This window comes from Capronia coronata (genome assembly GCF_000585585.1).
Source record: "Capronia coronata CBS 617.96 chromosome Unknown acBCG-supercont1.4, whole genome shotgun sequence".
Classification (NCBI taxonomy): Eukaryota; Fungi; Ascomycota; class Eurotiomycetes; order Chaetothyriales; family Herpotrichiellaceae; genus Capronia; species Capronia coronata.
Genome location: NW_006912896.1, coordinates 2,272,959 through 2,284,220, shown reverse-complemented (window position 1 = coordinate 2,284,220; position 11,262 = coordinate 2,272,959). Strand labels below are relative to the sequence as shown.

The following is an 11,262-nucleotide window of genomic DNA, read 5'->3' as shown; positions in this document are numbered from 1 at the left end:
GCTCACATGCATGGTCCATCCCGTCGTCTTTTATAGTCTGCCGTAGGTCACTTGTTCCTTGACTGACAAACTTCTCAGCGTTTCCCAGGTGAGAATATCGCAACCGTTGAAGACCCGAGTGTATCGTCGACGACCCCTATGGCTCCAGGTGCTGTGAATCAGAGCCTGGACTCGACGAGGCCAGTCCCGGGTACTAGTGCCTGGGATTCTACGGAACTGAACAATGGGAGCTCCTCTCGACTGCTCCGCTCTCCCGCGAACCTGTATTCCGCCGCCCTGGAGGAGGTTCACGACCTGGTCGGTGTAGGGTTTGGGCCGGCCTCTCTGGCCATTGCTATAGCTCTGAGCGACCGGCTGCAAGCCCAAGCAGAAATCGGACATGGGATTGACAGTCCCAAAGTGCGTTTCCTTGAACGACAGAAGTCGTTCAAATGGCACGCAGGAATGTTGCTCCCGGGTGCCAAAATGCAGATATCCTTCATCAAAGATCTGGCCACCCTCCGGGATCCATGCAGCCATTTCACCTTTCTTAATTACCTGAAAGAGCACGACCGGCTAGTTCAGTTCACCAATCTCTGCACCTTCTTGCCATCCCGCCTCGAATTCGACGATTATTTGCAGTGGGCGGCGGGTCATTTTGGTAATGTGGTGGAATATAGCCGGCAGGTTGAGTCAATACATCCTCGGAAATTGGGAACTACGGGGAAGTACGATTGCTTCGAGGTGGTCTCGCGCAATCTGTCCACTGGCCAACTGAACACGATCTTGTCTCGGAACGTGGTTATTGCGGCGGGCGGCAGACCAGCAAGGCCGGCCATCTTCCCTGCCTACCATGAGCGCATTTTGCACTCATCCGAGTACCAGACGAGGATCGCGCAGATCCTACCGGACAAGGACAAGGCCTACAATATTGCCATAGTCGGAGCCGGTCAAAGCGGCGCTGAGGTTTTCAATGATCTTCACAGCCGATACCCCAATGCCGCGACGAGATTGATCTTCCGTGATACCGCTCTGCGACCAAGTGATGACTCGCCATTTGTCAACGAAGTGTTCAATCCCGAAGCTGTCGACACCTTCTTCGAGCAACCAGAGGATGTGCGTTACCATACTCTGAAGCGAAACAAGGCGACCAATTACAGTGTGGTCAGGTTGGAGCTCATTGAAAAGATATACGATGATCTATATCTCCAAGGGATCAAGCAACCAGACAAGACTCAATGGCAGCACCAGGTCATGCCAACCCGAGAGGTCACCGCCGTTGCCGAGGATCCAGTGACCAAAAAACTCAGCCTGACTCTTACCAACTTGGACCCGTTGAGCAATATGTCCCAGGAGACTCTAGCTTTCGACGCTGTCGTGCTGGCCACTGGGTACCGACGGGACGCGCACATTGACATGCTCAGGGATTGTCAGTGCATCAACGCAAACAAGAATGGGGTGTGGCAACCTGGGCGGGACTATGGCTTGAAAATGAGTCCGGAAGCTGTGGAGGAAGGCATGGGCATTTGGCTACAGGGTTGCAACGAGAGTACTCATGGTCTGTCAGACTCACTGCTGTCAATCCTGTCCACACGCAGCGGAGAAATGGTAGATTCTATCTTTGGGCGCGACTTCAGGCTGGGTGGCCATTGAGATGGTGCAATGTGACAGTCATGTCACACAGCGTCTGCTGTTCGAGGTAGATGCAATCAGCAGTCGCTTGCCTCCAGCACCGGGACCGGCAGGAGGCGTTCCCCCAAAGACATCGTGATTGACGCATCAATATACCCTTTATATTTGTCTAAGCAGGCCTCGTGAGACGACCACTATTTTGTCCTGTATGGACGCCACCTCCGCAAACACAATGATTAATGCATACAATCAGCCCGCGAGAACGCAAGGGAGCTGTCTGGTTGCTCGACATTACTACCAGATTGAGAGTCGCCTCGGGGTTGTCAACTGCGGGTTTCGCCTGGGGTAAAGGCTGGGGGCAAGGCCAGGACTTGGGACCACTAAGTCAGCCTGTTCTCTCGACGGAAGCGAGTTGTAGATAGTCATATGGCCTTTCCAAAACATCCTGTAGGCTTGTGAGTGAGATACTATCGTAGCAAGGTTGGAGAGCATGAATACTAGGTAAGTATGCAGTGGTGATACTGCTTTTCGTCGACCTCGATTTGTGCCTCGGCAGAATCGGTTTCCTTTTTGGTCCAACTTGGACTTGAACTTGAACGAGAGCGCAGCCGAACTTGAACCACGTCTCGTAACATTCCGTCCCAACTGCGGACCAAGACCTACAGTATACTATCGACATCTTTCCCGCCAAAAGCAGGCATTCTGGTTGACCTCCAAAGTCGATTGTCCGCTGTCTGCATGACCATGCCGAGGCTTGTTGTCAGCAATTGAGCCGTCATGGACAGCCTTCAACATGAGCTTGAGCACCCTAAAAAGCGTCGGAGGCGCGAGGTTCAGCGGCGGCCGTTGTCCGCTCGACTGGTGTTCGACGAAACAGTCAAAGGCAGCGCCGCATTCCTTTCGGAGAGTCTCTGGGCAAAGCTCGCGTGCAAAGAAGAGGGTATGGCTACAGATTCGCCGAACCGCTCTTTGCAGGGAACACACTCTCTAACCAGCATTGCAGGTACAAGTCCTCTCAATACGGCGCCCTTCGTGGCTTTGACGCCGTGGTCCCCTTTGCACATCGACTTGCAAGACTCGACATGGACTGTCCTACCGGCGCAGCCTTCCGATCCTCAAATTTCCACGGGTCCTTCTGGCGAATCCAACGTGGTCAAACTTTCGCCCAGTTCCTCTGCCTGCCAGTCCATTCTGAAGACATACGCCGCGGTCGATCGAGACCGTCATCCCGGCCACATTCCAAAGTCAATCGAGATCAGGGTAATTGCTACGAAGCCTCTTGTTCTCGAAACTCTCTACGTGTCTGTGGAAAAGGGGTTACTCGACCGGGTGGATGATGTGCAGACAAAATTCGGCGGAGGTTTCCAATATGCGAGAACTATTAAAGTCGACAAAAGGCCAGGGACAGCGAACGGAGTGTTACACAATGTGCCTGCTCAGATTTCTCGCATGACCTCTCTTGTCCGGGAGGCGCTCTCTCACCTTCCCATCATCCATACAGGTGATGTATTTCCCTTGCCGCTGCCCGCTCACCCTATCACCCACGTTCGGGCACCTCCCGCCATCATAGTCGAATGCGAACCTGTGTCTCAAGGGCTGCTGTCCCCCAAGACAAAGATTATTTTGATACAAACTGGCTCATCCCAGGAGAAAGCCCTGAAAAGGTTAGCTCCAGTGCAACCCATTATCGAAGAGTCGCTCGAGGATACCGCAGAAGACACTTCCAATGACCAGTTCTTCTCGGCGGCAGAGGACGGGCAGGCAGGGACGGGATCGGATGGAGATGGAGTATCTGATGGTGAAACCGAGTCTGACCTCTCAGTCCACGAAGAAAGTGACGACGATTCGGATTCCATGGATGATATGATCTCGCTCAGTGCTCCAGGCCTGCCACCTCAGCAAGCTGGGACGCTCTCGTCAATGACTGCTGCAACCCCACGTGCTGGTGGGAAGAGGACAACAGGCACGCACACGCCTGGCTCCCTCTATTCGAGTTTTACGTCGGCAACCGCCGGAGGTGGTACGCGACTGGGCAAAGTCTTCAGGACCGAGGCTCTCCTGCGGAAGGTCCCTCTAGAGCTGATGCATCCCAAACCTGATCCATTGGATGATGATGAATCTTTTGTATTTATTGACACCAGCACGTTGGCGAAGATCGGATGTTTCTCTGGCGACTGGGTCCGTATCGAGGTGTCCCGGAATGTAAGCTTTCAGGGGCTTCCGCCATCGGCGCTCAGGACTCTTGCATTTGCTGATGACGAAGAATCGGACTGGCGCACTGTGAGGGTCTTTGGCTTATCAGGTCTGTCAGCTCTGCAGCCGCGGTATGCTGTTGACAAAACTGGTGACAGAAGGTCAAGCTTTACACAAAGAGACCTCGCCATGCCCTTGTCACCAGTAATCTATCTCTCGCCCATACTGCTCGCCAATCTGTCCAATGCCCCGTATGTCAAAGTTGGTTCATTGCCACCAGCTCCACGCCACCATGATGCCAGATTCGGCCAACTGCCTCGTTCAAGCGCGTCCAAATCGCCTCCCCTTGCCAAGGAGGTCGTCTTTTCGAAGTTGTCCGATCCAATAACGACCAATCCTGTCCTGCAGTCGACGCTATTCTCTTCCTTAAAGCATCACCTGGAAAGCAAAAGACGCCAGCTCAAGAAAGGCGATCTCATTGCCGTTCCTGTGGATCGGGAACTAGGGAAGGCCGTTTCCTCGTCGGCTGCTTCGGACGATAGTCCGGGAGATGAGGAGACCATAACAAAACTCAACGTGCCGGATGCTTCTGGCGCTGCTCGATTCGCTATTGCTTGGTTCTCGGTAGAGCAAATCGATGTGGAAGCTCCCAATGATGAAGGAGACGGGGAGCAAAACACGTGGGGAGGCGTGGTCACACTCGATACTTCACAGGCCAGAGTCTCGCAGAGTGGCAGCAGCATTCATTCAGTGTCGCATTTGACAGAATGCTGGAGCAGGTATTGGTTTGGAATCAACAAGGTCTCCCAGCGACAGGTGCATAAAATTGATCAAATTGCAACTGCGTCAGATCTACCGACGCTGGAGAGACTACCATTGGAAAAGCGTCTGTCAGGCTTGATATCGGCGTCAATCAGCACCCGGGCCATCAATCTAGGCCTCCCTCCTCTGGTGATACTGTTATACTCCACCCAGCGGCAGGTTGGGAAGTCCTACATTGCCAACTCCGCTTGCTCGGCCGTTGGAGTGCACACCTTCACCATCTCTGCACACGACCTGCTTTCCGAAAATGCTTCAACAACAGGCGGGGGCGACGTGAAAACCGAGGCTCTACTACGAACTCGGGCGGAGCGTGCTCTTTCTGGAGGCCCCCAGCAAACTGCGCTGCTGATTCAACACATCGATGCTTTGACTGCCGATAGGATGGTGCCCGTGTTGCAGGAGATTATTTCTTGGTCCCGAGTAGTGGTCGCGACAACAACAAAAGTCGATGACATCCCGGCAGCCCTTCGAAGCCTGTTTTCTCATGAGTTCGAGGTTATGGCGCCGGACGAAACAGCTCGTGAGCTCATTTTGCGGAACGCTTGTACGTCTAGTTCGACGCCGCTCTCGCCCAGCATCAATCTGAAAACCATTGCCCTTCAGACCGCTGCCCTTGTGGCAGGGGACCTGCTTGACGTTGTCAGCCGTGCTTCACTGGCGCGATCTGCACGTCTTTTGGCTCTTGCCGACGTCCAATCTTGTCATCCTTCCGATGTATACATATCTGGGGGCCAAGCAGCCACACATCTTCTCACCAGTGATTTCAGTCGCGCGATAACTACCGCTCGGTCAACCTTTTCTGATGCGATTGGTGCTCCAAAGATCCCTACGGTCACCTGGCAAGATGTTGGCGGTCTGTCGTCGCAAAAAGATGCAATCATGGAAACCATCTCCTTACCTCTTACGCATCCCGAGCTGTTCGCCAATGGTATCAGAAAACGTTCTGGTATCCTGTTTTATGGCCCGCCCGGGACCGGTAAGACTCTTCTGGCGAAAGCTATCGCCACCGAATTCAGCCTCAATTTTTTCAGCGTCAAAGGGCCCGAATTGCTCAACATGTACATTGGTGAGTCGGAGGCAAATGTACGACGAGTTTTCCAACGTGCTCGAGACGCTCGCCCATGCGTCGTCTTCTTTGATGAGTTGGACTCGGTTGCGCCGAAACGAGGAAACCAAGGTGATAGTGGAGGCGTTATGGACCGCATCGTCTCTCAGCTTCTGGCCGAGTTGGATGGAATGTCGACCGGTGGTGGCAGCGACGACAGCGCGGATGACAGTTCGCCCTCGAATGCGGGTGGCGTGTTTGTCATTGGTGCAACGAACAGGCCAGATCTTCTCGATCCCGCTTTGCTGCGACCAGGCCGGTTCGACAAGATGTTGTACTTGGGAGTTGCTGACACCCACGATCAACAAACGACAATCCTGAAAGCCTTGACTCGGAACTTTACGCTAGCGCCAGACGTCGACCTGAAGCGGGTTGCCAGCCGATTGCCCTTCACCTACACCGGCGCAGACCTGTACGCACTCTGCAGCGACGCCATGCTGAAGGCAATCACACGCAAGACACAGGCCGTGGATGAGAAGGTCAGCCAGATCAGCATGGCGCGCGGTGAGGAGATCAGCACAGGCTACTTCTTCGACCACTTGGCTTCGGAGGAGGACGTCCAGGTCGTGGTGGGCGAGGAGGATTTCACCGCCGCCCAGACCGAGTTGGTCGGCAGTGTCAGCAAGAAGGAGCTGGAGCATTTCGAAAGGATCCGTAACATGTTCGAGGAGCAGGATATTACGGTTCCGTCCAAGGATGGTGGCCATCATCAGCATGGTACCGACGCCGAGCAAACGAGATTGCCATACCGGCCAAACCCACCCGCATCTACGCCAACCTCTTTGCGAGTGGACCAAGCTCGACAGGTACAGTCACCACGTCAAGACGTCCCCAACCCTCCTGCGCAGCCACTCCCGAACATGTCCTTCCTGCAGGCCAAAGGCAGGGTTAAGCAGAAAGCATACACGCCACCATCAACCACCGACAATCCGTATCCCGCCCACTTGCAGAGGCAAGTTCAACCGGCAGTGCGGATCGGTAACCCGGACTCTGGTGCCTCTTCGGATGCGGACGCGGACGACGATTATGGAGTCAGCATGACCCATCATCTGAACGGGTCCGTGGTGAACGGGAGCGGTATGGACAAGGGGAAGGGCAAGGGCAAGGCAAAAGACAACTCTTGGTCTTCGCATGATACTGGAATCGACGCGGAGCGGGATGGGTTTTCGAATGACGTGGAAGGCGACGATGACGGACTGTACGACGATTGATCGATGCATTGATTCCTTCATCGAGTCATCTATCCATGCCTTCAATCTGCCAATGCAGCCGCAAATTGTATGTCCTGCTATGTTGTGCTCACTCAGTTTCTGTCATGCGCCTGGGAAGCGCGTACGCAGGACTGTCTGCATCCTGTGCCAAAAAAGTCTTCTACTTCGATGGGCGAGGGAAACGAAAAATTTGGGGCTATTGATGCCCTTGGTTCTCTGGCATACAGTATAATCTGAAATTCGAATATACCTATATTATATCTCTGCCCAAGGTAACCAAGGGATCCGCGACATATTATAGGTATATATTCCTGTGTGGGTAGACCACCTATACTTGCTACATCTTCACGATTGCCCAAGGTGTCATGTTATAACGTCCAGCATTGCCTTGGATAGATCGAAGTACGTATACTGAACGAACTTTCCCGTTCTCGTTCCGACTCTTCTCCCCCGTTCACCCATCCAGATAACACAAATATGTTCGTATTAGCAATTATTGTTTCTTTTGGTTCCCACTCAGAGGAACCAGACACAATGTTTCAACCATGCCTGGCCCTCCTGCGGAAAACTGCATGGAGCCATCCCAACCGGCAGGATTTCCATCTCGCCCCTTAATTATAGTTGTACATCAGAAATAAGTAGTAGTTGTTGTTGTTGTATTAGTTGCTGTGCTCATGCAGGCTGCGACTTGTGTGCTGGTCGCTATGCGATCACCTGTGTTGGAAGATGGACCGGAATTGAATCGAATATAGTCAAGTGCGCAGAGAAATGTAGCCCCTCTCTGGTCTGTACGTCGAGCCCGTGGGTATCGTTGACACATGTGTTGCTCCTTTTTCTATTGTCATGCCTCGTTCGTGTATCGTGCGCTGCTGTTTCGAGAATATAGGTGCAGAGAATGGCCAGCACTGTGGGCTATAGGATGTCGGCGGTTGCGCTACGGCGTCGTGGGCGAGGACTTAGACCGAAGGCGAGCCGGTCTGTATCTTACCGTGCTTCTGCTCCGGTTCTGCTTGCTCAAAGCTGGAACTTTGCGCCTCCCCTGTAGACCTGGAGACGAGAGCCGCTGCTTGAGCGCGTTCGCCGGACCTCAAGAGCAATCGGTCTGAAGGACTGTGAGCGGCATCGGTACTCCTTTCATTGCCGGAATCGTCCAACGGAGATTGAGGGGCGGCGTGTCGGGGAGAACCCTCCTTCTCGAGTTGCTGTTTTGGGCGTCGCCTCCCGCCTGAAGCCTCCCCCAAGTGTTCGGCATGCTGCGACAATGGAGTCTCCATACCAGGGGACGTGCCAGGCCGAGGGTCGGTGAACGAACCGGGTGTGCCTGAAAGCCTGGCCTTCTTCGCTGACCGTTTCTTTGGCTCGTAGATTTGGCCAGCCGCTGCAAGCCTCCTGTCGCGCTCCTCGGCCTCTTCCCTCGTCGGCCTACCCCGTTTCCTTCGCCGTTCCACGCCTATCTCAGGCGCGAATGGGCGCAGGATTGTGAACGCTTCTCCATTGGTGACAGAAGGCATCGGCGAATCAGTGGCCCGTGGAGGACGCGGTTGTATCGAACGATGGGCTGGAGGTTGCAACTCATGCTCAGACACAGCTCTTACTTGGGGTAGATTGGGTCCAAAAGACTGGGGAGTATATCCAGGAGGGCCAATCGCAGAGAACGAGCGAGACTGTTGTATAGGGACGCGTAGCATCTCCTGGTAGAGTTTCTGGCAAGCACTAAGGGATCGACCTACGCGCACCACAGAGTCAGTCCAGTCTACAGCGTCGCCCACAGGAGCAACAAGGATCTATTTCTGCAGATCAAGCAGCGGCATTTCAAGACGCTTCTATCATTGCGCGCACACTCGTTTGCATCTTCCAAGCATACCTGTTGGCAAGGCGACTTCAGTCCACCTAGGTTGTATATTGCGCTCGGCTATACTCTGAAGGAGCAAGGAGGGAACATCGTGCCCGGCATCTTGAATGATGTTGGTCAAGAGGACGATTTTCTCCGAAACTGTCCATGGCGACCCGAACAAATTTGACATCGAGGTGGGTGGAAAGGAGAGGACTGCTGGCTCTGGCGAAAAGAGGACTGCATGTGACCGTCCTCAAGCGCAACAGCGGACAGCATAGGGCGCCTGCACACTGTTCATTCAGAGAGGACTGTATCGCGGGAATCGCAAACTTTCGGTGCAAAGACGGAAAAGACTGGAGGCAACTCAGCTGAGCCCGTTTCGATCTCTGGGGAATCTTTTTCGGGGTCGACTAGTCGCAATTGTAGTAAGAAAAAATCCTGCTCCTACTGCTCCAGGCACAGAAGGACTCAGGAGCCATCTACATCGAGCAATTGACTGGCCAGCAAAGGAGGCAGATGATCAGGAGGGCGCGGGCAGGCCAATGTAGGTCGCAGCTGCAAGACATGTAACGGCGCGCTGTGAGTGGCCGGTTACGGCCATCTAAACCATGAGGGAGGGCTCTGTGTCTTGTCTGCCCCAGGGCAGGTTCCGTTGGAGGTCGACCAGCAGACCACGCCTTGGGTCTGGGAGATTTCTCTGATCGATTTGCAGCTGCAGCATTGGAGAGCTATGCAGAGCTAGAGCGGGATGGTGGATGCAGGCGCAGAGGAGATAGGTATGGATCGTGGTCGGGATGGAGCTCGACGAGGTGGTGAATGGTGGGAATCTGGTCTCCTGCACCTGTCCCAGAGTCGAACAGGCTTAGCCAGGCAGGTCTTGGTGCTGCTGGTTCATGCTCGCAAGATTAGGGCCGCGCAGTCTGAAGCTTTTCGTCCTGCGCGCCCCTGCAGCATGCCTCAGATTGAGTTGGTTCCCAGCTTCTGCTGAGACCGTGCAATATGTTTGGATTTCCTGTCTGCGCGACGGCGGACTTTGGCTCACAATTCCTCTCTCCATCCACTGCGTTTTGATAGAGGAGAGTGGATAGAACCGGGCGCACTCCAGGGATCCTAAGGTCTTGAGAGACGGCGCCATCCCGTAGCAGACTGCGGAGTGTCGAATGAGATACCTGGACGATGTGCCCCGGCCACCGAATCAGCGCCTAGAAGTCGCCCAAGCTTCAACGCGGCTGCGGGCGGCTGGGATCCTGCCTCGTGCGTCTCTCCCTCCTCCATGCCAGTGCTACTCCTCCACATACATTTCAATCGCAACTGTCTGCCTCGTTGCCTGGCGTCCCAACAGTCGTTCTCGAAAACACATGGACCCTCAGTGTCGCAGCCTCGTCTACAAGCATTGGTCGACACCCGTCTTGATGGAGCACCATGCTGGAATGTGTCAAGACACAGCAGTTGTCATTATTGTCCCCAGTGATGAGTTTGAACCGAGCGGTATCGACGCTTGTGCCCAAACATGAAGCCTGCCTTACCTGTTGAAATGTCCCAGCTGACAAGATGCCCTAGTGCCTGGCAGGCGTTTCTCCTTTTCTCTCATCCTTTGCCCCCTTCGCCCGTTGACAACGTTCTGCGATATCGCCCATTTATATAGATCCCATCGTCGCTCTGACCGCTATTTGCCGCGTGCGTCGGCTACGCCAACTCTTGCCAACGCATCAATGACGAACGTCGGGCACTTTTGCAGAGCCACGTTGCGCCCTACAAAGTCTTGCCCGTTTACGATTGCGGGAGCTAAACAACAGTCGCCTCACTCTAGCAAGCATACACGCCGCACAAAGAGCTGCGCTAGTGGTGTCAAGCGACCCAACAATGCATTGAAATACAGTCAGGTGTCGCCAATGTCCAATGCACGGCAGGTGCTGTGAAAGCTGCACTGTATACTTCCGCAGAATCCGCTCTGCGGCAAGTTAGTCTGTTCTACCACTGCCACCTGTCGTATCGACACGTGGCTGACGTCTAGAGGATGTCTGTCTTTCCCAACACTGCGCCTCATAAGGACTCTCAAGGGGTGATAAATACCCGGAAGAATGATGCTACAAGGTTGAGTATAGGCGGGGAAATGTACGCCAGGTCAACACATGGGTATCTATCCTACAAGCAGCAATCGAGGCATTCGGGTGATCTGATATGATCAGAATAACATGTCCCACGAGAAACAGCCCATTCATTGTCCTTACTTAAGGTATGTGGTACATGATGCGAACAGATGGGAATTGACCTTACTGAGCTTCTTCGTTCCTCCGCCCACTGAAGAATCGTACTCGGTGGTGGTCGTATCTGCAACATTACAAGGCATAGCGGGCATCCATCCGTTGCAAATCGTTATGATTTGTGCTTCTTTTATCATTCATTGTACCAAGTCCACCCATGTCCAACAGAACTGTGGATTGGGCAACTATTTCGCATCTGTGATCACCTTTTCCCACAAGCCG

The 11,262-nt window shown here is 53.9% G+C and overlaps 3 protein-coding genes across 3 annotated transcripts; 2 read left to right on the top strand and 1 right to left on the bottom strand.

Moving 5' to 3' along the window:
* Positions 1-138: 138 nt before the first annotated feature.
* A1O1_05368 (L-ornithine N5-oxygenase) lies at positions 139-1,632 on the top strand (the record flags this gene model as incomplete). Its single annotated transcript, XM_007726254.1, has 1 exon — positions 139-1,632. The coding sequence occupies one exon, from the start codon at positions 139-141 to the stop codon at positions 1,630-1,632; it is 1,494 nt and encodes a 497-aa protein (XP_007724444.1).
* A 756-nt stretch (positions 1,633-2,388) lies between these two features.
* A1O1_05367 (uncharacterized protein) lies at positions 2,389-6,942 on the top strand (the record flags this gene model as incomplete). The annotated part of the gene is made up of 2 exons (XM_007726253.1): positions 2,389-2,551; positions 2,615-6,942. 2 exons carry the CDS (start codon positions 2,389-2,391, stop codon positions 6,940-6,942), a joined length of 4,491 nt encoding a protein of 1,496 aa, XP_007724443.1.
* A 956-nt stretch (positions 6,943-7,898) lies between these two features.
* A1O1_05366 (uncharacterized protein) lies at positions 7,899-8,453 on the bottom strand (the record flags this gene model as incomplete). Its single annotated transcript, XM_007726252.1, has 1 exon — positions 7,899-8,453. The coding sequence occupies one exon, from the start codon at positions 8,451-8,453 to the stop codon at positions 7,899-7,901; it is 555 nt and encodes a 184-aa protein (XP_007724442.1).
* Between the last annotated feature and the right edge of the window lie 2,809 nt (positions 8,454-11,262).